Source organism: Loxodonta africana, chromosome 19 (genome assembly GCF_030014295.1).
Source record: "Loxodonta africana isolate mLoxAfr1 chromosome 19, mLoxAfr1.hap2, whole genome shotgun sequence".
NCBI lineage: Eukaryota > Metazoa > Chordata > Mammalia > Proboscidea > Elephantidae > Loxodonta > Loxodonta africana.
The window spans coordinates 30,851,341-30,874,388 of record NC_087360.1 but is presented as its reverse complement, the minus strand read 5'-3'; the positions used below and the strand labels follow the sequence as shown (position 1 = coordinate 30,874,388).

The 23,048-nt window shown below is 44.6% G+C and overlaps 1 protein-coding gene across 2 annotated transcripts in view; it reads left to right on the top strand.

The window, feature by feature from the left end:
- Positions 1-23,048, top strand: part of MYO18B (myosin XVIIIB) — a 305,824-nt gene that overhangs the window by 148,438 nt on the left and 134,338 nt on the right. For both annotated transcript variants that reach the window (XM_064272527.1, XM_064272528.1), the window contains exons 26-30: positions 591-745; positions 5,694-5,817; positions 6,466-6,666; positions 12,147-12,257; positions 18,696-18,800. In XM_064272527.1, coding sequence (XP_064128597.1) covers positions 591-745; positions 5,694-5,817; positions 6,466-6,666; positions 12,147-12,257; positions 18,696-18,800 — 696 coding nt within the window. The remainder of the gene's footprint in view (positions 1-590; positions 746-5,693; positions 5,818-6,465; positions 6,667-12,146; positions 12,258-18,695; positions 18,801-23,048) is intronic.

Here is a 23,048-nt window from a genome sequence, read left to right as displayed (position 1 = left end):
TCACATATCTTCCCAGATTATGCCAGCCAATGGGGTTATTAATTATATGGTGCTCATGAGGCTGTCAAGTTGAGACAGGGCATGGAAAGACTCTGTGGGTGTGTTGGCAGGAGAATAATCAAGAAAAAAGTAAAAACAATCCTAAAAGATTGTTAGAAGCCTGGGTGGCACAAGTGGTTTGCGATTGGCTGCTAACCCAAAGGGTGGGTGTTTGAACCCACCCAGCAGCTCCAGGGAAGAAAGGACTGGTGAACTGCTTCCATAAAGATTACAGTCAAGAAGACCCTATGGAACAATTCTACTTTGTAACACATGGGGTTGCCATGAGTCAGGGGCTGACTTGTCCATGGCAGCTAACAGCAAGAAATTGATGGAGTTACCCCATTTTATCCTGAGCAAACTGAGGCTCAGAGAAGTAACTCTCTCAAGGTGACACAGGTAGAAAGTGGCCAAGACAGGGCCTCTCTGGCTCCAGTGACTGTTCTCTTTCCATTACACTCACCCTGGAAATGGAAGCTCCTGGAAGTATAAAGTACAAAGCCCTGTTCAGCTCCATCAGAGGGGGGTAATTCATTCGGTTGCTTCCACAGCTTGGGGAGCTGCAAAGTGCTTACGAGGGGGCCAAGAAGATGGCTAACCAGCTAAAGAGGAAGTGCCACCATCTGACCTGTGACCTGGAGGACACCCGTGTCCTGCTTGAGAACCAGCAAAGCCGAAACCACGAGCTAGAGAAGAAGCAGAAAAAGTGAGTTGTGTTCAGCATGGTCACCTGGGCTGCCAGGGTGTACATGGCTGCATTGGTGCTGGGGTCTTCTGGGACCTCCAGGTTCTTCTCCTAAGTCTCATCAACTCTGTTGGTCCTCCCCATCCACGGGGTTTAAATCTTGGATCTGCTGTAATAACCCCCTCCCTCCACCACACACACGCACACACGCACATGCACACACACCTTAAGGAGCCCTGGTAGTACAACAGTTAAGCACTTGGCTGCTAACCAAAAAGTTGACTGTTTCAACCCACCCAGTTGCTCCACAGGAGAAAGATCTGGTGATCTGCTCCTGTAAAGACTGCAGTCTGGAAAGCCCTATGGAGCAGTTTTACTGTGTCACGTAGGGCCGCTATGAGGTGAACACTAACTCGATGTGGTAGGTTCTCCCAAGAATCCAGGAAGAAATTACCCTCTTCTCTTACCTAACCCCAACTCTGCTACTGATTGACCATGTGAGCTTGTGGAACTTTCTTGGCTTCTCTGGGCCTCAGCATTCCCATTTGTCAAGTGAAGGGTTTGCTAGGAAGGGTACAGGCAGCACAACATGGTGGTTAGGAGCGCAGGCCCTGAGGCTGAACCATCCAGGTTCAAGTCCCAGATGTGCCCCTTCCTAATTGTGTGACCTTGGGCAAGTCATTCAATCTTCCTCACCCTGAGATTCCTTATCCTTAGGTTTGGGGGATGAGAACACCTCCTTGTGATGAGGACTGGGTGATACGGTTGACATACCCAATGGGACTAATGTTCGTAGAAGATCATGAATGATAACGCCACTTCCTACCCCCATTGTTGAAAATGGGTAAAAGAATGGAGACCAAAACACTGAGTGGCTTCCCTTCTTATTTAGGGCTTAGGCTTTTTGATCCTGTGAGCAATTCTGGCAGGAACTGGACCTTGAACACAAACAGGATGCCAATCTTGAATCTGCACACTGGTCCCAATAGTTGCTTTCCCATCGGGGATGCTGTCACAGCTGGTCGATGGCGGAGCCTAGATTGGAACCCAGGCACGCACTCCTGGTCCTCCTTAGGTAAAACCTCAAGGCCCATGATTCTTTTATTCCTTGACAACGTGGCTGTGTCTTAAGTTCTATAGCTCACTTGGTGAGGGTAGAGGTGGGCAAGGGTCCTGTTTTGAGCCAGGCACGTCCGAATGGAGATTTCGTAGGAGGCAAATAGACAAAACTCAGTCAAATATAGAAGGTCCAGAATAAAATACAGAAAAATATTATGTGTGCTAGGGCCAGGTTTTGCAGAGGATATTTACGTGGGAGGAGTGGAATGGATTTTGAATTTGATTTGCATTAAATATTGTTTCTCTCATTTATCCTTGAGCTTTCCTGAGCTGGCTTCTTTGAGATAAAAAAAAATCTTTTGGGGATTGTTCACTTGCCTCTCAAACTGGTGGTTCAGTGGTAGAAGTCTTGCCTTCCTTGTGGAAGACATAGGTTTGATTCCTGACCAGTGCATTGCAGGCACAGCTACCATCTGCCTGTCCGTGGAGGCTTGCATTTTGCCCTGACACTGAACAGGTTTCAGCAGAGCTTCCAGACTAGGAAGAAAGGCCTGGCGATCTACTTTTGAAAATCAGCCCATGAAGACCCTATAGATTACAATGGTCCTATCCACAATCCACCATGTTAGGATGGTGCAGGACCAGTCAGCTTTTTATTTTGTTGTTCACGGGGGTACCATGACTTGAGGGCCAACTTTACAGCAGCTAACAACAACAACAACATAAATGTCTCACTCTATTCCCTTTTCCACCTCCCCATGGGTGCTCTTTATGGTATTGACAAAGAAAATAGAATATACCACGGACTGCCAAGATAACAAACGAATCTGTCTTGGAAGAAGTATAGCCAGAATGTGCCTTAGAAGTGAGGATGGCAAGACTTCATCTCACTTACTTCAGACACGTTGTCAGAAGGGATCATTCCCTGGAGAAGGACATCATGCTTGGTAAAGTAGAGGGTCAGCAAAAGAAGGAAAGATTCTCAGTGAGATAGGATGACACGGTGGCTGAAATGATGGCCTCAAGCATAGCAGTTATTGTGAGGATGGCATAGTACTGGGCAGTGTTTCATTCTGTTGTACATGTGGTCACTATGAGTTGGAACCAACTGGAGAGCACCTAACAACATCAACAACATGGGTGCTCTGGCCAAACCTTACCCTTGCAGCAGGGAAAATGGTTCTGTCATACCTTGGTCATTTGCTGTGTGACTTTGTCAAATGACATTACCTCTCTGAGCCTTGCTTTCCCCACCTGTAAATGAGAGGCATGGACTCCATCATTTCCTAGGTCTGCTTCCAACTTTGACAACCTTGGCTCTCACCTGTGAATTCCACTCCTGTTCTGAAGGGGCTTAAGGGGGTTTCAGCTGTCTGATGGGAAGGTGGCCTGCCCCTGGAGTTTGTGCAGCCAGATAATTTCATCTATCTGGTCTTTCCCTCACTCCTTTGGAAAGAAGCCCTCATTCCAGGTCCTCAAGAATCCATGATGCCCCACTGGGAAAGTCCCCATTTCTTCGTACTTATGTCTTCTCCTCTGAAAACGCACCTAGCCTATGATTCTCCCAGGTCTGCTACCATCTCTTGGCAGAAGCCAATTTTTGTTCCAACGCTAATTGCAGATGGCAGAAATTACCTTTCCAAGTGGTTTAGCATTTAAGTTGGGAGCCTATGAGGACAGCAGAAGTCTTAGTCTAATGGCCGAATTTTAGGAAGAATGACTATGGGGAGGGAGAGATTTAGAAGTCAGCATGGCAGTACTTCTTCATATCTTCATATCTAAGTCTCATCAAATTATGGCTGCAGCTGCTTCCGTAGTTGCTGGTTCCAGGCTAGAGTGATGCCTCCATACTGGCAGAGTTCCTTGTCCCCAGCTTGGCTTCTAAGTTCAAAGTGGTTCAGAATGGTTCCATGTGGAGTTGGCTTCTTGTTGCCATGGCTACCCGTAAAGCTCAGTTCCAAGGTCCGATGGAACTCCCAGCTGGCTTCCTTGGGGTAAGCCCCTTGCTGGGTTCACTGACTACCACAGTCATGGGAGGCTGAACCCTTGGCCCTTTCTGAGTGGGGTGAAGGGTAGATGAGAATCTGCCCAGCCTCAGTTAGTTGTCTGGTCAGTATGTTCTAGAAGTCGGGGTCTGTAGGAGCCATTCATTGGTGTCAGGTGGCCTGTTAAATCCAAGGACACCTCTGAAACATCAGTTACTCCTACTCTTATCCCTCCTGTCCTAGGGCATGGGCAGGTAGATGGGGAGTAGCTAAGACAGAGGAGAAGCTGGGTACAGAGCCCACCTCCACCACTTTGGAACTTTGGGCTGAGTCATTCCACCTCTCTGAACTTCAATTTACTGCTCTGTAAAATGGGTGTAGTATCTTTCTTGCTGAATTGCTAGGAAGACTAAATGGACCAGAACCCAGGGCCTGGCACATTGGGACTGCTGGATCATCATTTCCATTACTGTTATCATGTTTCCATTCAGAGGCTGCAAGTAGAGCCTCTTGAATGATGTCACCAAAAGTCAACCAGAAAGCTCCTGGGCTGTCCCAGCAGTAGGACTCCCTTGTACAACCCATGATTGGCTTTTTCTGGGGTCTGAGATTTCTAATGACCCATCTAGTGTTAGGGGACACTGGATTATCTTGTAACAAGGGAGACCTTCTTGTCACCAGGGCCCAAGCCCCATGCCTAGTTCTGTCATTCTGTCCACACACAAGTCTTCAGGAGCAATGGGACTTCCTGTGTGGGCTGAGGGCAGGTAACTCAACGTCACGGCCTAGTGAGGCTTGTCAAAGGCTCCTCCACTGACAGCGTAGAAGGTGGGGATCACTGACTGGGACAATGTGAAGCATAGGAAGCGTTTCTCGCCCGTGGTGACCATCAGCAAGGGAAGGTGGGCCCTCGAGGAGACATATCCTAATACCCTGCGTGGCTCTCAGTGGCATTCTTGGGTCTTTGGGTTTTCTTCTTGGGAAACAAATAAAAACAATCCTTACTCTATAAATGTCTAGCATTGTATCAATAATTATCATGCTTTAATGTGGTTTATGAGTTTTTTTTTTTAAGGCATACAAAGAAACCCTGGTGGCATAGTGGTTAAAAGCTATGGCTTCTAACCAAAAGGTCGGCAGTTCGAATCCACCAGGCTCTCCTTGGAAACCCTATGGAGTAGTTCTATTCTGTACTGTAGGGTTGCTATGAGTCAGAATCGACTTCATGGCAATGTTTTTTTTTTTTTTGTCTCTTAAGGCATACGGTGTAGTGTAAAATATGAAATGTGGAATGTCTCTGGTTTGTGTAGATATATATTCATTCATTTGTTCATCAATCAACAAATATTTATTAGGTGCCAAACCTGGGCTTGTTAGAGAGTTCAAGGTTCTGGGCATGTAGTGGCAAACCAGATAGATTAACTTCTACTATATATATATATATTTTTTTTAATTTATATGCTAAGAGATATGGATGCTAACCAAAAGGTTGGCAGTTCGAACCCACCAGCTGTTCCTTGGAAATCCTGTGGGATAGTTCTACTCTGTCATATAGGGTTGCTGTGAGTTGGAATCGACTCGACGGCAGTGTTTTTTTTTTTTTTATATATATATCTGTATATAATTTTACTGTATTTTTGCTTTTATCTATATACATTTTTTTATATCAGTTTCCTAATAAGCGTATCCAGCATTTTGTGGAAACTCTATATAAACCCTAAGAGTTGCTCTTGGGTGTTGCAGATCCTTATCCTACATCCCAACCTTACATAAAAACATTGAGCAAATCCTCCATCATTCTGTTCTCAGTCAATCTCTCTCTCTCTTTCTTGGTTTTTAGCAAACTAGCTACCTCTCTCCATCCCCACCCCAATGTTCCCTACTATGGTGCCATGGTGCTGTGACACATGTTCTTCCTTGGACAGGTTTGATATGCAGCTGACCCAGGCCTTGGGTGAGTCTGTGTTTGAGAAGGGTCTCCGGGAAAAAGTAACCCAGGAGAACACCAGCGTCCGGTGGGAGCTAGGCAAGCTTCAGCAGCAGTTGGAGGTAAGGGTGGGAGGGCATGGCACCATCTTGGATTTTTCTTACTGGGTCTTGGGTAAACCTATGTCACATCTGCTACAGATGGTAACAGGGAGGGAACCCTGATTGGTTGTCCTGGTTGGCAAGGCAGCTGGAATAATAGAGCCCAGCGTAACTTAATAAAACAGTGGTTGGCAGATTGATCATCAGATCTCCCTACTTGACGTCAAGATCTTGTTCCAGCTATCTGTATGAGTTCCAAGGTGCCCATCTAGGAGGTGTAAGAGGCTTGGCAGACAGTGAGTTAGCTCCAGATGGTCCAAAGTTATGTGACCCCCCAGAGCTGGCTTCCTAACCTGGAACCGTCATTTCTGGAAACCCGGCCACCCTGCTCTGATGTCTCAGTTCCAGCCTCAATAGGCACACGCTCCCTTACATGCTTTGAGACCTAACTGAAGGGACAGTGGCAATGCTCTCCCACAAACACCCCCACCACTGCCTGTCCCAGCTGTCCTAAGAGCAGTTCTCACTACTGTCCCATGGGGACACTCTGTGGGGCCTCCAGGTGGAGATATGCATTGAAAAGTGGAAAGTCAAGTGCTACTCCAGTAGGTATCCCTCAGGGCCCCTGCCTCAAGTGACTCCAGATCGCTGCCCTCTTTGTCCCTGAAGCAAAAGGAGCAGGTCACCTTGCAGCTGAAGCAGGAGGTGGAGAGGCTACAGGCCCATAAACAGGAGCTGCTGAGGTCTCCCTCAATGGGGCAAAATGGCGTTGCTGATTTAAAGGAGAGGCTTTGGAAGATGGAATCCAGTGCCCTCGAGCAACAGAAAATCCAGAACCAGCAGGAAAACACCATCAAGCAGCTGGAGCAGGTAGGAAAGCCCTGTTCAACTGTCCCATGCTGGCTCCAGTGCAGAGTGATGTTATTCAATATGGCAGATGCCTCACTGGGCTGCTCCTCGTCTGTCTGTGGTTCCTTGTTACCCCAGCAGAGCCCCTACCTGTACCTATCAGAAATCCTGTAGCCTCACATGCAGCTAGCCCTCTCCTAACGTCCTGCAAGCCTCAATGTCACTTCTTCAGAGAAGCCTGCCCTGCTCACCTTCTTGAAAATAGCTCCCACCCAATGCTCCATTCACTAACCTTCTTCTATCTTCTATCACATTAGATATAATATTTAAAAATTTGCTAATGCCTCTTTCCTCTATTAGGCTATAAGTTCCATGACAGCAGGGATTTTGTCAGTCCTGCTCATCATTGCATCTCCAGAGCCTAGAATGAGGCCAGGTCCATAGTTGGTGCTCAGTATCTGCTGATGAAATAATTAACATTTATCGAGCACTTTCTGTGTACTAGACCCATTCCTAAGCCCTGCCCGTGTAGCATCTTACTGAAGCTCCACAAGAACGTTATGTGGTGAGATGTTAGGGTTATCACCCACCTTGCCGATATGAAAGCGAGGGCTCAGAGATGTGGAGTAAATGGCTGAGATTTGGAGCACACGTGATCTGACTCCACAGTGCCTTGAATGCCTGCTGTGTACCCAGCACTGTGCGCAGCCTCGAAGACTTCTTTGGGAAATGTAAAGTAACTAAAGGGAATAAAGCAGGAATATCAAACACTGTGGCACCAGCACCCTCAGCCAGGTACCAGATGAATAGTTGATTTGTCTACTTATTTGTTTATACCCCCACCTCTTTCTACAAAGAATTTGAGGCAGATTGGTGGCATAGTGGTTAAGAGCTATGGCTGCTTACCCAAAGATTGGCAGTTCAAATTCACCACGTGCTCCTTGGAAACCTTATGGGGTAGTTCCACTCTGTCCTATACGGTCTCTATGAGTGAGAATTGACTCAACGGCAACAGGTTTTTTTTTTAATGCTCTATGGAGTCCCCAGGTGGTGCAAACAGTTAACACACTCAGCAACTAACCAAACTTCTGGTAGTTTGAGTCCACCTAGAGGTGCCGGAAGAAAGGCCTGGTGATCTTCTAAAAAAATGGCCATTGAAGACCCTATGGAGCACAGCTGTACTCTAATACGCATGGCAACACCATGAATTGGAATCAACTTGATGGCAACTGGTGTTATATATGCATAAAATCGGAAATTATAAATAAAAAAATCCAAGCCAAAAAGATACAAATTAAAGCAGACCCTAAAGAAGGGTTGGGGACAGGAAACTAAAATGCAGATACACAAATTATATGGTCTTACACTCTGAATAGCATTAGCTCTAAAATTCGTAGTAGCCAGAGAGAAAAAGGAAATATGAGCTCCATGATTTCACTATTCCTAAGATAAAAACCAACCAGTTTTTGTGGGAAGAAAGACTTCTCCTAACGCTTAGCTCAAAAAAACATTCCCATGTAGGAGTTCAGAAAGGGCAGTTATTTTAAAATCGTTTTAAGGCTGGACCCCTTTTTTCAAGAAAATATGACCAGGTGGCATAAATGTGTAAAGCAGATGATCCCTGAGCAGCTCTGTTAAAGCAGAGCTTGCAAAGCGGTGGTATCAATCCTTGGCTACCCTATTCCATCAAGAAGGAGACTCGATGAGTTTTAAGACACAGGTGTGAAAGGACAGAGCCTGGAGGGTGCTGGAGGCTAGTTAAGGGGCTGAGTCTGTCACTGGTAGACTTAAAAACAGATATCCTTTGCGTACTTGGTCAACTATATTTATTAAGTACCTACCATGTGTCAGGTGAGACACTGGTGGTTCAATGGTAGAATTCTCATCTTCCCACGCAGGAAACCCAGGTTTGATTCCCAGCCAATGCACCTCATGCCCAGCCACCACCCTTCTGTCAGTGAAGGCTTGCATGTTGCTGTTAGCACTGAGTGGTCCCCTGGTGGTATCTTAAAGAGTTAACACTGGTTTACAGAACATCAGGTTGCTGTGTGATGTAAACACAGAACAGCATTTAGAACCTAGTGGTGTAGATGGAATGGAACTTTCAGGCTAAGGTGGAGTAGGAAGAAAGGCCTGGTGATCTACTTCCAAAAATCAGCCAGTGTAAACCCTGTGGAGCACAACAATCTAATCCACGGCGATTATGGCCATGACACAGGACTGGGCAGTGTTTGGTTCTGTTCATGGGATCGCCATGAGTCAGAGGGCAACTTGATAGCAGCAAGCAGCAACATGTGTTGGGCACCTTTTGAGTGCTAAGGATGCAGCAGTGAGCTTCAGCCCTCCTGAAGTATGGTCATGTTGAGTGTTATGGAGAAGCGTGGGGCTCTATGGGAAAGGTTAACTTGCAGTTTAGTCTTGGGAGCAGCGTTGAGGGAGTGGTCAGGGAAGACTTCCCAGAGGAAGCGACATTTAGTGAAGCTGAAACCTGACAACTGAGTCAGAGCTGGCCTATTAGAGTGTCCCAGGCAGGGAGAATAGCCTGTGCAAAAGTCCAGAGGCAGGAAAGTCATATGCCTTTTAAGGAGCTATGAATGACGCATCCAGACAGAGTCCTTGAGGCAGCTCTCATCTATATGACCTTAAGCAAGTCCCCTATTTTCTTTGGACTTTAGCCTCCTTATAAACCAAAACAATAAAAACAAACCAGTTGTACAGGCCCAGTAGACCATGCATCCTTGTCGGTCAAGTTAAGGAAAAACCAATTGCCATTGAGTCGATTCCCACTCATGGCCAACCCATGTGCATCAGAGCAGAGCTGGGGCTCCACAGGGCTTTCGGTTTGAGTCTTGTCGATCCCCTAGCTTCCCCCTCACCCCCAGCTATGAATCTGTGCAGCTTCACAAAGAAGATAGAATCTGCGCAGGTCTTTAAGGGATGGGGAGGATGGTGCAACATCACATAGCGCCCCAGTGCTCTGTAAACCAGCAGGAGCCTCTCAGAGCCAGGGATTAAATAAAGGCAAGCACTTTTGAAAATCGTGGACTGGTGGTATCTTAAAGAGTTAACACAGTGAAGCAAAAATGTACTACTGTTACCTCAGGGACCTCAAAATTAATGCAACTTCTTGATTTTCCAAACTCAACTTAGACAGAAGGCAAGGCTGACTCAAGACTTGCATCCATCTTAGCTTTACCCATAGCCTCACACTGCATTGTGCCCTTGTAGACATTCAGTAGATATTTATTGATTATAATATAGTACTTTTTTCCAGAGCATTTTATGTTAACTCATATAGGCTTGACATAAATGGTATTGCGGACGTCAGGAGTGTCCGAGAGGCTGGAAAAAATGAAAAAGAAATACTGTATTTGCTTTCTTAGAGTCCTCGTTTTGGATTATCTTCCCATAACCTCTATCGTTTTATAAGAGGGAAGGAAGTTGACATTTAAAGGGGGCCTACTATCTGTCTGGCACTGTGATGTACAATATCCTTTTTAATTTTCACCACGGGACTATGTATCAAACCAGTTGCTGTCAAGTTGATCTTGACTCATGACGACCCCATGTGTGTCTGAGTAGACATGTGCTCCATTGAGTTTTCAATGGCTGTGATCTTTTAGAAGTGGATCGCCAGGTCTTTCTTCCAAGGTTCTTCCGGGTGGATGTGAATCACCACCTTTTCGATTAGTAGGCACGCACTTAACGCTTTGCACCACCCAGGGTCTCCTACAGACCTACATAACAAGGAATATTATCAACTTTTTAAAAGACCAAGATTTTTTTTCTCAACTTAATTTCCATGTGAGGGTAGTTGTTGTGAAGAACCTCAGAAAGCTTGGTGAGAAGGGCTGGAGCTTCACAGCAAATGATCACAAAGATATCGTTTCTACAATGTAACCCATCTATAACGCTGGGCTCCAAGTGCTGCTCAATGGTCCATAACACAATTCCATAAAATCTTTAAAATATAGACTCCTGTACCCTGGAGATTCTAGTTCAATGGGTCTAGGGCGAATCTCTGGAGTTTACTTTTATTTAAAGTGAATTGTTGTTGGTAGTTGCTGTCGAGTCTTCTCTAACACATAGTGACCTTCTGTAGAACAGAATGAAACCTTGCCAAGTCTGATGCCAACTTCACGATTGCTGGCATGTCTGAGTACATTGTTGTGACATTTTGTAGTGCCTCCCAACCCAGGAGGCTCATCATCCAGCACCGTATTGGACAGTATTCTGTTGTGATCCATAAGGTTTTCATTGGCCAGTTTTTGGAAGTAGATCACCAGGCCTTTCTTCCTAGTCTGTCTTAGCCTGGAAGCTCCTCTGAAACCTGTCTACCATGAGTGGCCCTGCTGGTATTTGAAATACTGGTTGCATAGCTTCCAGCATCATAGCAACACACAAGCCACCACAGTACAACAAACTGGTTAAGTGCAGTAAGTAATTCTAATGCCACAAAACCTGAGAAGCAAGAGTTCGGGTCAGTCTCTCAATTATGCAGGTCAGGAAAGTAAAGCTTGAACTAGAGCTGGAACCCATGACTTATGCCTCCTGTTCTAGAACATTTTATATAGCATCACACAGTTTAAATATCATGCACAGCTCTTTGCTTTTTCCACACAGGTTTCAGAGGCTCTTAATTATGTCAGAATGCCAGGAAGGGAGAGGATACTCTTTTCTCTCTGTATTCAAAATAATGGGGAAAGGACATTTAATGAATATTTATATGCCAGGAACTGTGCTAAGGGCTTTCCATGAATTATCTCATTTAATTCTCATAGTAGCAACCTAAGATACCTGTTTTCTACAGAGAAAGGGACCTGATGAGAGATAAAGTAAATGCCCAAGGTAACATCTTGGGTAAGTTACTCCTCTCTCCAGGCTTTCATTTCTACATAGATAAACTTTTATCCTGCTATCTAGTCTAGTCACCCATCCATCCACTCATTCATCCGTCCATCTACCTGTCCACCCACCCACCCACCCATCCAGCCAACCATCCAAACACCCACCCAAAACACCATCACTGATATCTGCTCCAAACCCATTGCATTCAAGTTGATTCCGACTCATAGCAACCCCATGGGACAGAGTAGAACTGCCACCACAGAGTTTCCAAGGAGCAGCCAGTGGATTCAAGCTGCTAACCTTTTGGTTAGCAGCTGAGCTCTTAACCTGCTAACCAGGGCTCCGATATCTGCTCTAGGAATGACAAATCTGTTTCATCCTAAGAGTGTTGAGAAGGATTCTGAGGCTGCATTTAAACTCAGTGGGAAAGAGTGATCGATTAGTGATGCCTGTTATGATCATAGAACAGGATAGAGGTAGCACTTGGGTCACTTATCTACCGTATCTAACCTTCACGGGTGGCTAGGAGAATAACATGTTGTCTCACACATGCACTCCAAAAATGAAAAGTGTAATTGCAATACAAAGAATGCCATGGAGGGCCAGGGGAGTAGAGTGTGTCACCCTCAGGTATTGTTCTTGCTGCCCCCCAGCTTCGTCAGCGGTTTGAGCTGGAGATTGAGCGGATGAAGCAGATGCACCAGAAGGACCGCGAGGACCAGGAGGAGGAGCTGGAGGACATCCGCCAGTCCTGCCAGAAGCGGGTATGTGGGCAGCTGGCACAGCCATGCCTTGGGTCCCTGGCACAGCCAATCTTGGTGCCCTCTTCCTCAGAGTGAGAAGGAGGCCAGGGCCTCGGGACAGGTCTTTCTACCAACCACCTGAGACCTTAGTTCCCTGAGTGCTTTCAAGGGTGCAGGAGCAGAAGTATCTACCTTAAATATAATTTCAAGACTTCCAGAAGTCTCTGGAACTTCCCAGCATAATTACCCCAAGATTTATGCCAAGACCCCATAACGTCAGGTGACCGATGCCCTGGGTAAGGACTTATGAGTTTCGTGAAGGGGACCAGCCCCTTTTGACTATTTCTCTCACATCTCAAATAATTTCTTATATTTTGTTCAAGTTAGTTGTAGAAATTTCACACTGTGTAAGAAAGGAATGAACTCTTGAAGTCTTACCACCCAGAAACCATTGCTATAACTATTTTTAAATGTTCTTTCATAACTCTCCTTTGTTACGTACAAACACACATACATAGTTGTAGAGATAGCATCTTACCTAAAAAGGTCATGCTGTTTTGAAGCCTACTGTTTTCACTTCGAAGTTTGTCACAACCTCCTTCCATATCAGTAAACACAGATCTGACTTACATGGTTAGTAGCTTAAAACATCCCACCTAGTGCAGGCGCTCCAGTATATTCAACAAACTCCCTGCCCTTACACATTGAGGTTGTCTTAGTCATCTCCCAGCCACCAAAAACCCAGTGCCATCGAGTCATCCAGTGCTGCTATAACAGAAATACCACAAGTGGATGGCTTTAACAAAGAGAAGTTTATTCTCTCGCAGTTTAGTAGGCTACAAGGCCACATTCAGGGCATCAGCTCCAGGGTAAGGCTTTATCTCTCTGTTGGCTCTGAAGGAAGGTCCTTGTCATCAATCTTCCCTTGGTCTGGGAGCATCTCAGCACAGGAACCTCAGGCCCGAAGGACACACTCTGCTTCCAGCACTGCTTTCTTGGTGGTTTGAGGTCCCCAACTCTCTGCTTACTTCCCTTTCCTTTTATCTCTTGAGACATAAAAGGTGGTACAGGCCACACCCCAGGGAAACTCCCTTTACGTTGGATCAGGGATGTGACCTGGCAAGGGTGTTATAATTCCACCCTAATCCTCTTCAACATAAAATTACAATCACAAAATGGAGGACAACCACCGAATATTGGGAATCATGGCCTAACCAAGTTAATACACACATTATTTACCCAGTGCCGTCATTTGGGGGAATATAATTTAGTCCACGACAGACGTTGTTTCCAATTTTCTGGTATTATAACCAATGCTGAGATGAGCGCCCTTATAGATGCACTGACTGATGTGAATGGATGATGGATCTTAAGGTAGAATTGATGCAAAGCTTTGGGTTAAACCTTCTTTAATAGGCTGTCACTGCAGGACTTCTCTGGGACTTTCATGGCCTTTTGTGCAACTGTGAATCTCCAGGAAGGGGCTGAGTAGTATTTCCCAAATTTGACTCCCATTATTAGCTCCCTCAACAATGTCCATGGAAGGAGCAGTAAAGAAATCAAATGATGTATTGCTTTGGACAAATATGCTTCAAAAGAACTTTTTAAAGTTAAAAAAAAAAAAAAGATGTCACTTTGGTAACTATGGCCTGCCTACCCTAAGCCATGGTCTTTCTCATTGCCTCATATGCATGCAAAAGCTAGGCAATGAAAAAAGAAGACAGAGAAGAAGAATTGATGCATTCGAATTGTGTTGCTGGTGAAGGATATTGAATATTCTTATTTTCAAAAGAGCAAACAAATTTGCCTTAAAAGAAATGCAGCCAGGATTCTTGTTAGAAGGGAGGATGATGAGACTTAGGCTTGCTTACTAGGACATGTCATTAGAAAACACCAGTCAAAAGAAAAGAACATCCTGTTTGGTGAAGTAGAGGGTCAGAGAAAATGAGGGAGAACCTCAATGAGATGGAATGACACAACAATGGACTCAAATGTACCAATAATGGTGAAGATGACAGAGGGCGGGGTGAAGTTTTCTTCTGTTGTACATGAGGTCACCATGAGTCAGAGCCAACTCAGTGGCAAGGAAGAACAACAAACAGTGCCCCATAGGCATCTAGATAGTAGGACTGAGATCCTGGCTTTTGGAATTCATATATCCTTGGTTTAAATCTGTGCTCTTCCAGTTTGCCAACTGTGTGGTCTTGGGCAAGTGATTTTAAACCCTTAACTTCAATTATGGATTACACCTTAACCTAAAGAAAACAAAAATCCTCACAACTGGACCAATAAGCCACATCATGATAAATGGAGAAAAGATTGAAGTTGTCGAGGATTTCATTTTACTTGGATCCACAATCAACAGCCATGGAAGCAGGAATCAAGAAATCAAAAGATACATTGCATTGGGCAAATCAGCTGCAGAGGACCTCTTTAAAGTGTTGAAAAGCAAAGATGTCACCCTGAAGACTAAGGTGCGCCTGACCCAGGCCATGGTATTTTCAATTGCATCATATGCATGTGAAAGCTGGACAATGAATAAGGAAGACCAAAGAAGAATTGACACCTTTGAATTGTGTTGTTGGCGAAGAATATTGAATATACCATGGACTGTCAAAAGAATGAACAAATCTGTCTTGGAGGAAGTACAACCAGAATGCTCCTTAGAAGCAAGGATGGTGAGACTGCGTCTTGCATACTCTGGACTTGTTCTCAGGAGGGATCAATCCCTGGAGAAGGACATCATGCTTGGTAGAGGGTCAGCAAAAAAGAAAAAGACCCTCAAAGAGATGGATTGACACAGTGGCTGCAACAGTGGGCTCAAGCATTACAAGGATTGTAAGGATGGCACAGGACCAGGCACTGTTTCATTCTGTGGTGCATAGGGTCGCTATGAGTCGGAACTGACTCGGTGGCGCCTAACAACAACAACAACTTCAATTAAAATCCATTCTGTTCCTTTGCTCCTTGTTCTGTATCCAGCCGTGGTCACTCAGAGCCAGTGTATAAGCCACACAAGAAGGCCAGTTTTGCTATTTTATTTGGAGTCAGGGAGACTTGGATCAAGTCCAGACTCTATTGACGACCACACATGGGACTTTGGGCAAGTCACAGAAACTTGTTAATAAGCCTCACTTTTCTGATCTATAAAATGGGGATGATTATGTCAACTTTGCAGGGCCATGGTAAAGAGTCAATGAGATGACAGGTATGGAAACATTACAAAGAGTTTTACAATGCAATTCTTGTTTGTTGGGAACCTCAGAGCAATAGTGGTGTGTGTGGATTACAGGCAGTTGGGCCCCCATAAGAGCCAGGGAGCTGACCTGGTGGTTGGCTTGCTCTTGGGTATGATTAATCTATCCAGGAGGAGGGCAAGGAACGGGGACTTGGCACCCTGCAGAGCCCACAGTGGATGTCACTTCATTAGCACCAGAATAGTCCAGGGCAGGGCTGGAGGGGGGCTTGGTGATTGTCAGGGCCTCCACGGGAACTGAGAATCCCGTTCAGTCATCCTCATAGACTGGGCTGCTTTGGCACTCTGCCATACCTCTGCGGAGTATTTAAAAACTGAGCTCATTCTTCTCCCCAAGTGGCTAAAGCAGCTGAGATTTTGCCACCCATCTGGCTCCTCAAATATTCCTTTTGGAGCCCCTTTAAAGCTGTGTCTAATTGGGGATTCACAGGGGTCATCCTAAGGGGCCAAGTGTGGTCCCCTCAGAACTCCCCAGGGTCAGGAAGAAAGAGTCAATGATTTGGGGTCTTAGCCAGATGTGTATGCCCTCGAGTAAGTCACATAACCTTCCTAGGACTCAGTTTTTTCATCTATGAAATGGGAGCAGTGACAGACTTCCCTGCCTTCCCTACCGAATTGGGAGGATCAGGTAAGAGAATGGAAAGTACCTTGTAAACTATAAAGACCTGAGAGTCAAGGGGGCAATTATGGCTTGCTTTCCAATGTTTATATTTAGGAAAGAATGAATGGCATTTTTGAACAACCACTGGGTGCCAGGCACCAGGCTGGGTTCTTTATGTCTACCTTTACGTCTTGCGCTTCAAAGGAGACCTGCAGATGTCAACAAACAGCTCAGTTGTTGGAAGAACCCACGTGAGTGATAGAGTTGGCCCAGCCAGGAGCTATAGACAGGATTGCCTTGTCTTCAGCAGCTGTCAGGAGTGTACACAGCCCTCAGTTTAATGAGGGTGAATGTGAATGGTCTCTGAGCTCAGGGCTGGCACCATAAGAACACGACTTTCGCTAGAGGCAGCCAAGGGCCAGCCAGGCTTGTTGTTGTTGTTAGATACCATTGAGTTGGGCCCAACTCGTAGCGACCCAGACTTGGAGTCAGGGAGCTCTAGATACTCAGGAGAACTCTGTAAGGATGTATTTTCCTGGCTCTGCAGGTAAGGAAACTGGACTGCAGAAAGGTGAAGTGACTTTCTCAAGCTTACCCAACTGAGAGGTAGCAGAGTTGGACTCCAAAGCCCAGACTCTTAACCAGAACACCAAAACACTAGTTTTTTAACTTTATTTTTTTCCCCAAATGCTTGGTCCATGGAAGGCCATTTAGGAAGCACTTGATAGAAGTCAGCTGTGGGCAATACTGCATTCTCTAGTTGCCCTGTGATCTATAATGTACATGAGCTTACCAAAGGCTCTGATAAGTCCAGCAGTGAGGAACCTATTAACAACTCCCACACTTATTCTAGAGTGGACTTCCCTCTCCCTTCCCCTCGAAATCATATCATATCAACGAACACCACGGTGGAGCAGTATTCTACAGAAGACACTTCAGAAAACTTTGCTGGCTTAATAAAAAAAATATTTTTATTATCTTGTATATTTTTCAAAATGAGTTTTAGCTTTTCTAGTCTTCATTCTAAAAGTGGACGTGAGCAGAGTGCATTGTACTTCTCACTCTTAAAAGAAAGTTCTGAAATGAGCCTGCTTTCTATACAATCAGTTGTTTCTTTATTTTTTTCCTCTGTGGACCAGGAGATGGAAGCCCCAGCCCCTGCTCAAGTCCTCTCAGGTGAAGGTTGCACAAATTTCTTGTCCATTCCAAGAATCCCAAGGTCTGATGGCGTGTGCCCTGAGCCAGGGCCCTGGCGAGTTGGAAATATGACCCAGACCCTCCTGAGGCTTTTCTGTGGGCAGATTTATAAAGGGAGAGAGCGAGGTCAGGGGAAGGTTTTTTTCTCCTTACAACAGACACTAACATAGACTTCACATTCTAGTGGCTGTTCTGCTCAGTCTATCTCTCAGCATGGCAGGAAATCAATTGTCAGCCACCTAGATGGGAAGCTGATGGCTGTCTGAGTTGGCAGAAAGAGCTGGGGCCAGGAGACAGGCCGATAACTCCTTTCTGTAACTATTGCCTTAGAACATGAATCTTTGGACCTCTCTGGGGCTTAGTTTGACCATCTGTGAAATAGAGTCATTAATTAATGACACAGGGACAAGTGGGAGGATGAAAGGGATGCAGTAACATATACAAGACAGACTGAGCAGTGGGGGATAAACACAGCTAGAGTAGACCGTCCCTGGGTGGTGCAAACGGTTAGCACACTCGGCAGTTAACCAAAAGGTTAGAGGTTTAAGTCTTCCAAAGTGCCTAGGAAGAAAGCCCTGGCAATCTACTTCTGAAAACCCAGCCATTGAAAAGCCTATGCAGCACATTTCTGCTTTGATACATATGAGGTTACCATGAGTTGGAGCCAACTTGACGGCAGCAGGTTTTTAACTGGTTAGTCCACAACAGTGCCTCAGTTTGCTGGATAATTTTGGAGAAATCACAGCCAATTGTAAATTAAATGAATTCCTCCTAGACAAATAATCTCAAATGTAATTTTTTTTTTTTACTACACCATAGTATGTTTAATAAGGGAGACAGATGCATTTTAATATGTTGCATATAATGTTGAGCAAGGTCAGAGTGCAAGGACATATAAATAGTCAAGTGGATATAAGAGCGAGATATCCCTTCTGTCTGGGTGGGGGACTGGGGAGCAGCGGTACTGACTTTATGGGAGAACGACAAGGGGGATCCCTGTAATTGGCCAGCTCCCAAGCTTTCAGGCCAGCTCCTGAGTCCTCCAACATAGGTGCCCCTTTCCAATCACTAAGGTCCCTGGGTGGTGCAGTTGGTTTGGGCTCAACTACTAGCCTAAAGGTTGGCGGTTTGAACCCACCCACTGGTATTGAAAAAGAAAGACCTGGCGATCTACTTCCGTAAGATTATAGCCAGGAAAACTCTATGGAGTGGTTCTGTTCTATAACACATGGGGCCACCATGAGTTGGAATTGAGTTGACAGCCATGGGTCCCAGTCACTACAGCAGCCTTTGTGGAGCTGGGCAAGGGGCCAGCAGCCCCATAGCCTCCTCAAGGGTCCCTGCTGTTTGGTGTGTGCAGTGGAGTCCATTTACCTTGTACATGCCTCTCCCTTTGTACCTACAGCTCCGTCAGCTGGAAATGCAGCTAGAGCAAGAATATGAGGAGAAGCAGATGGTCCTCCATGAGAAGCAAGACTTGGAAGGCTTGATTGGAACCCTCTGTGATCAGGTAAGGAGGAAGACACCAGCAGACGTGGGGAAGACACGCTTGTGCTCACCGTGCCTCTGAGCCTGTTAGAGAGACGGATTCATGGGGAGGTCAGCTGGAAGGGGAGCATCCCTCTCATCAGAAAAGGCTAGGAACTGGCTTTCAGCTGGCCACCCCCTGCTCCCTACAACTGCCTGCTTCACACCAACTAGGTCCCTGCTCAGACTCACTGGCCATTCAAAGGAGACCTGTAGATGTCGGCAAAGATCTCAGTTCTTGGAAGAACCCAAGCAAATAACAGTTGCCCCAGCCAGGAGCTACAGACAGGGTTGGCGGCTGTCAGGGAGAGTGTAGACAGCCCTCACTTTAATGGGGGTGAATGTGAATGGCCTCTGAGCTCAGGGCTGGCACCATAAGAACAAAACTTTTGCTAGAGCAGCAAAGGGCCAGCCAGGCTCGGAATCAGTCAAATCTAGCTTTAGATCATGTAGGAGTGCCTGGATGGTGCAAACAGTTAAGTGCTCGACTGCTAACCTAAAGGTTGGCAGTTCAAACCCACTCAGAGGTGCCTCAGAAGAGAGGCCTGGCGATCTGCAAAGGCCACAGCCTTGAAAACTCTGTGGAGCACAGTCCTATGCTCTGTATACATGAGGTCAATGGCAACCAGTGGGCCACTTCTATAAACATGGCTTTGGGTGATATAGCTTTGGGTAAGCTGGTTAACTGCTCTGAGCTTCTGGAGAACAGAGCCTTGGGTTCTTGCCATCACTGTCCACCAGGGTTCTTTCTCAACAGCAGCACTCTTGACATTTTGTACAAGATCATTCTTTGTGCTGGGGGCTCTCCTGTGCACTGGGGAAGTTGAGCAGCATCTCTGGCCTTTATCCATGAGATGCCAGTAACAACCCCCAAACAGTTGTGATAGATAACAAGAAATATCTACAGACCTTGCTAAATGTCCCCTGGGGGATCTAAAGCAGCCAGAGAGCACAGAGCCAGCTTCTGAGTTTGGCATTAGGAGGAAACATTCCTCTGTCCCCCAAATATTTTTCTCTGCCTATGCTAGAGCCCAGAAACCCTGGTGGCGTAGTGGTTAAGAGCTATGTCTGGTAACCAAAAGGTTGGCAGTTCGAATCCACCAGGTGCTTCTTGGAAACTCCATGGGGCAGTTCTGCTCTGTCCTATAGGGTTGCTATGAGTTAGAATTGACTTGATGGCAACGGGTGTTTGTTTTTTTAATGCCCACTGCTATGAAAAAATCCCACTGCTGGAGACCTACAATTTTTCTTAAAGTGTCCTGGAATATATTTCATGTATTTGCTTATGGTCTGTTAACTTATAATACTCTTGCTATCAATATCCTTCTCCAAAAGTCATTCACTTTATTCACAGAGGAAAGCGGCCCCTTTAAATGGTCATGGAGAGTGGCCACACGTTCAGGAAATAGGTGCTTGTGGGTTTGTTTGTTTTTTTAAATGCTTAAATGAATGAATGCTGGAGCAGTATCACAGTAGTGGAGAGGGAGGCTGGAAGCAGAATCCAGGAGAGCTATATCTCCTTCCTTCTCCAGGTTTTCTCATTTTTCAGCTGAGCAAATTGGGGCAGTTGAGGTTGTTCCTTTAACATTGGGCGTGAGAGCACAGGCCAATCCCTGATTCCAGAATGAAAGCCTGGACTCATTGGGAGAAGGTTGCAATATATTCAGCATAGTCCATTTGAGAAAACAAAATAGGTAACCCAATAAAGAAAGGTTTTTATACGTACTGCTAACATAAAAGAAGTTGTGCGTTTAAAGAAAAGGGACTTGAGATCTATACTAAAATACGAACTTTGTGTTAGTCACCGAGCTAGAGACTTTTAATGCATTATCACATAGCATAATTTTAAAATGTTTTTTTATGATGACATTTTCCAAACATATGGAAAAGCATAGCAAATAATATAATTGACAGTCATGTACCAAACACCCAGGGATCACATAAATTAACAGTTTGCCATATTTCATTCAGATGTTTTTAAGGAAACAAAACATTGAAACAACAGTCGGTGGCCCCTTGGTGTCCCTTCCTAATCTCACTGCCCTCTCTTCCTCCTTGCCTTCCCTCTTTCCTTCCTTCCCTCCCCAGAGATAATCATTGTCCTGAGGTCGGAGCGTGTAATGCCCTTGTACGTGTACTTAAACTTGAACTACATACATCACATATGATTCTGCACTCTGCTTTGTCTCCTTTAATACTATGTTTCTGAGTAGTCCGTGTTGATACAGGGAGCTCTAGTTCATTCATTTTACTACTATACAGTATTTAATTGTTTTTAAATCCCATTCTTCTATTGATGGCTACTTAGCTGCTTCCACTCTAACACTAAACTGCAGTACATATTCTTACATACGTCTCACCATGCACATGGTCAAGTGTTTCTCAAGGGTATATATCTACAAGAGGAATTGCTGGTTCCTAGGAAGGTAAAGGAAACCCTGGTGGCATAGTGGTTAAGAGTTACGGCTGCTAACCAAAATGTCGGCAATTCAAATCTGCAGTCGCTCCTTGGAAACCCTATGGGGCAGTTTTACGGTCGCCATGGGTCGGAATCAACTTGATGGCAACAGATTTGGTTTTAGGAATGTACAAAGTCCCTGGGTGGTGTAAATGGTTTGCACTGGACTACTAAACTGAAGGTTGGTAGTTCCGACCTACCCGGCAGTGCCACAGAAGAAAGGCCTGGTGACCTGCTTCCATATAGATTACAGCCAAGAAAACCTTATGGAGAAGTTCTACTCTGCAACACATAGGGTTGCCGTGAGATGGAATCAATGAAATGCTTTTTTTTTTTTTTGCTTGCGTAGTTTTTTGTTTAGGAACGTACATGTTTGAAATTTTTAGGTATTGCTCAAATTGTTTCCCAAAGTGATTGAGGCTATTTACACTTTCAGTAGTAATGTATCAGGTTTTGCTTCTCTACATCCCCACCAACACGTGACATTTGTAAATTTTTGCCACTCATTGGGCATCACTGGTGAGAGTGTGCATTTTTCACATGTTTATTATGGTTTTATGTGATTTGCTTATATGGAGTCTTTGCTTTCACCTTTTTTATTATAGCTTATTTTTTTTTATTCATGATCCTAATTTATACAAGTGGCTAATGCTTTTTTCTTTATCTAATCCATTTTTGGTTGTATATTTTGCAAATAGCTCCTACTCTATGGATAATCCTTTCACTTTGTTTACAATGTCCTTCATTTAATAAAAGGTGCTTTTGATTTTTTTTTTGTAACATAGACCTATCAATCAATCTTATTTTATTTTTGTTGTCGAATATACACAGCAAAACATAAACCAATCTAACCATTTCTGCATGTACAGTTCAGTGGCATTGATTACATTCTTTGAGTTGTGCAACTGTTCTCACCCTCTTTATCTGAGTTGTTCCTGCTCCATTAACGTAAACTCACTAACCCCCTAAGGTTACTATCCAGTCGATCATTTTTTATGGTTTGTGCTTTCATATCTTGTTTAAGATGTATTTCCTTAACTAGAGATCAAAGGTACTTTACCACCTTTCTTAAAAATTACCAAGTTTTCTTTTTGAGATTTTTAAGTTTTTAACCTATCTAGATTTTATTCTGGTATATAGTGTGAGGTAGGAATCCATGTTTTTCCCCAAGGTGAGTAACCTTTGTATTATTTTATGAATAATCTTTTTCTATACTTGCCATAAGTGTGTTTGTGGACTCCCCATTCAGTTCTTTGGTTTGTCTGTCTATTCCTGCAACATAAAAATTGCTGGGTTTTGATATCTTGGAGGACAGGTTACCCAACTTCACTTGCCTTCAAAATTGTCTATTCTTGATCCTTTAATCTTCCTAGCATGATTCAATAACAAAATCGGATGTGATTTTCATTGGAAATGCATTGATTTACAAGTTAGTTGGGAACCATGACATATGGAACCACTGTATCCATGTACGTGCCATGTCTCTCTACTAATGGCTTTCAGTAATATTTTTTTTTCCCAGAAAAGTCTTTAACTTTTTTTGTTAGATATATTTCTAGGGACCTTGTAGTTGCAGCAGCTATTATGAATAGAATACTTTTCTCTGTTCCATTTTTTATTTCATCACTGTGGCACATAAGAATGCTATGATTATTGTATCTAGACCTTGTATCCAGCAAACTGGCTGAACACTTGACTATTTTTCATGTCTTGCCTGTATATTCTTTTAGATTTGCTCCATAGACTAGTCTTGTTATCTGGAAATAAGAATAG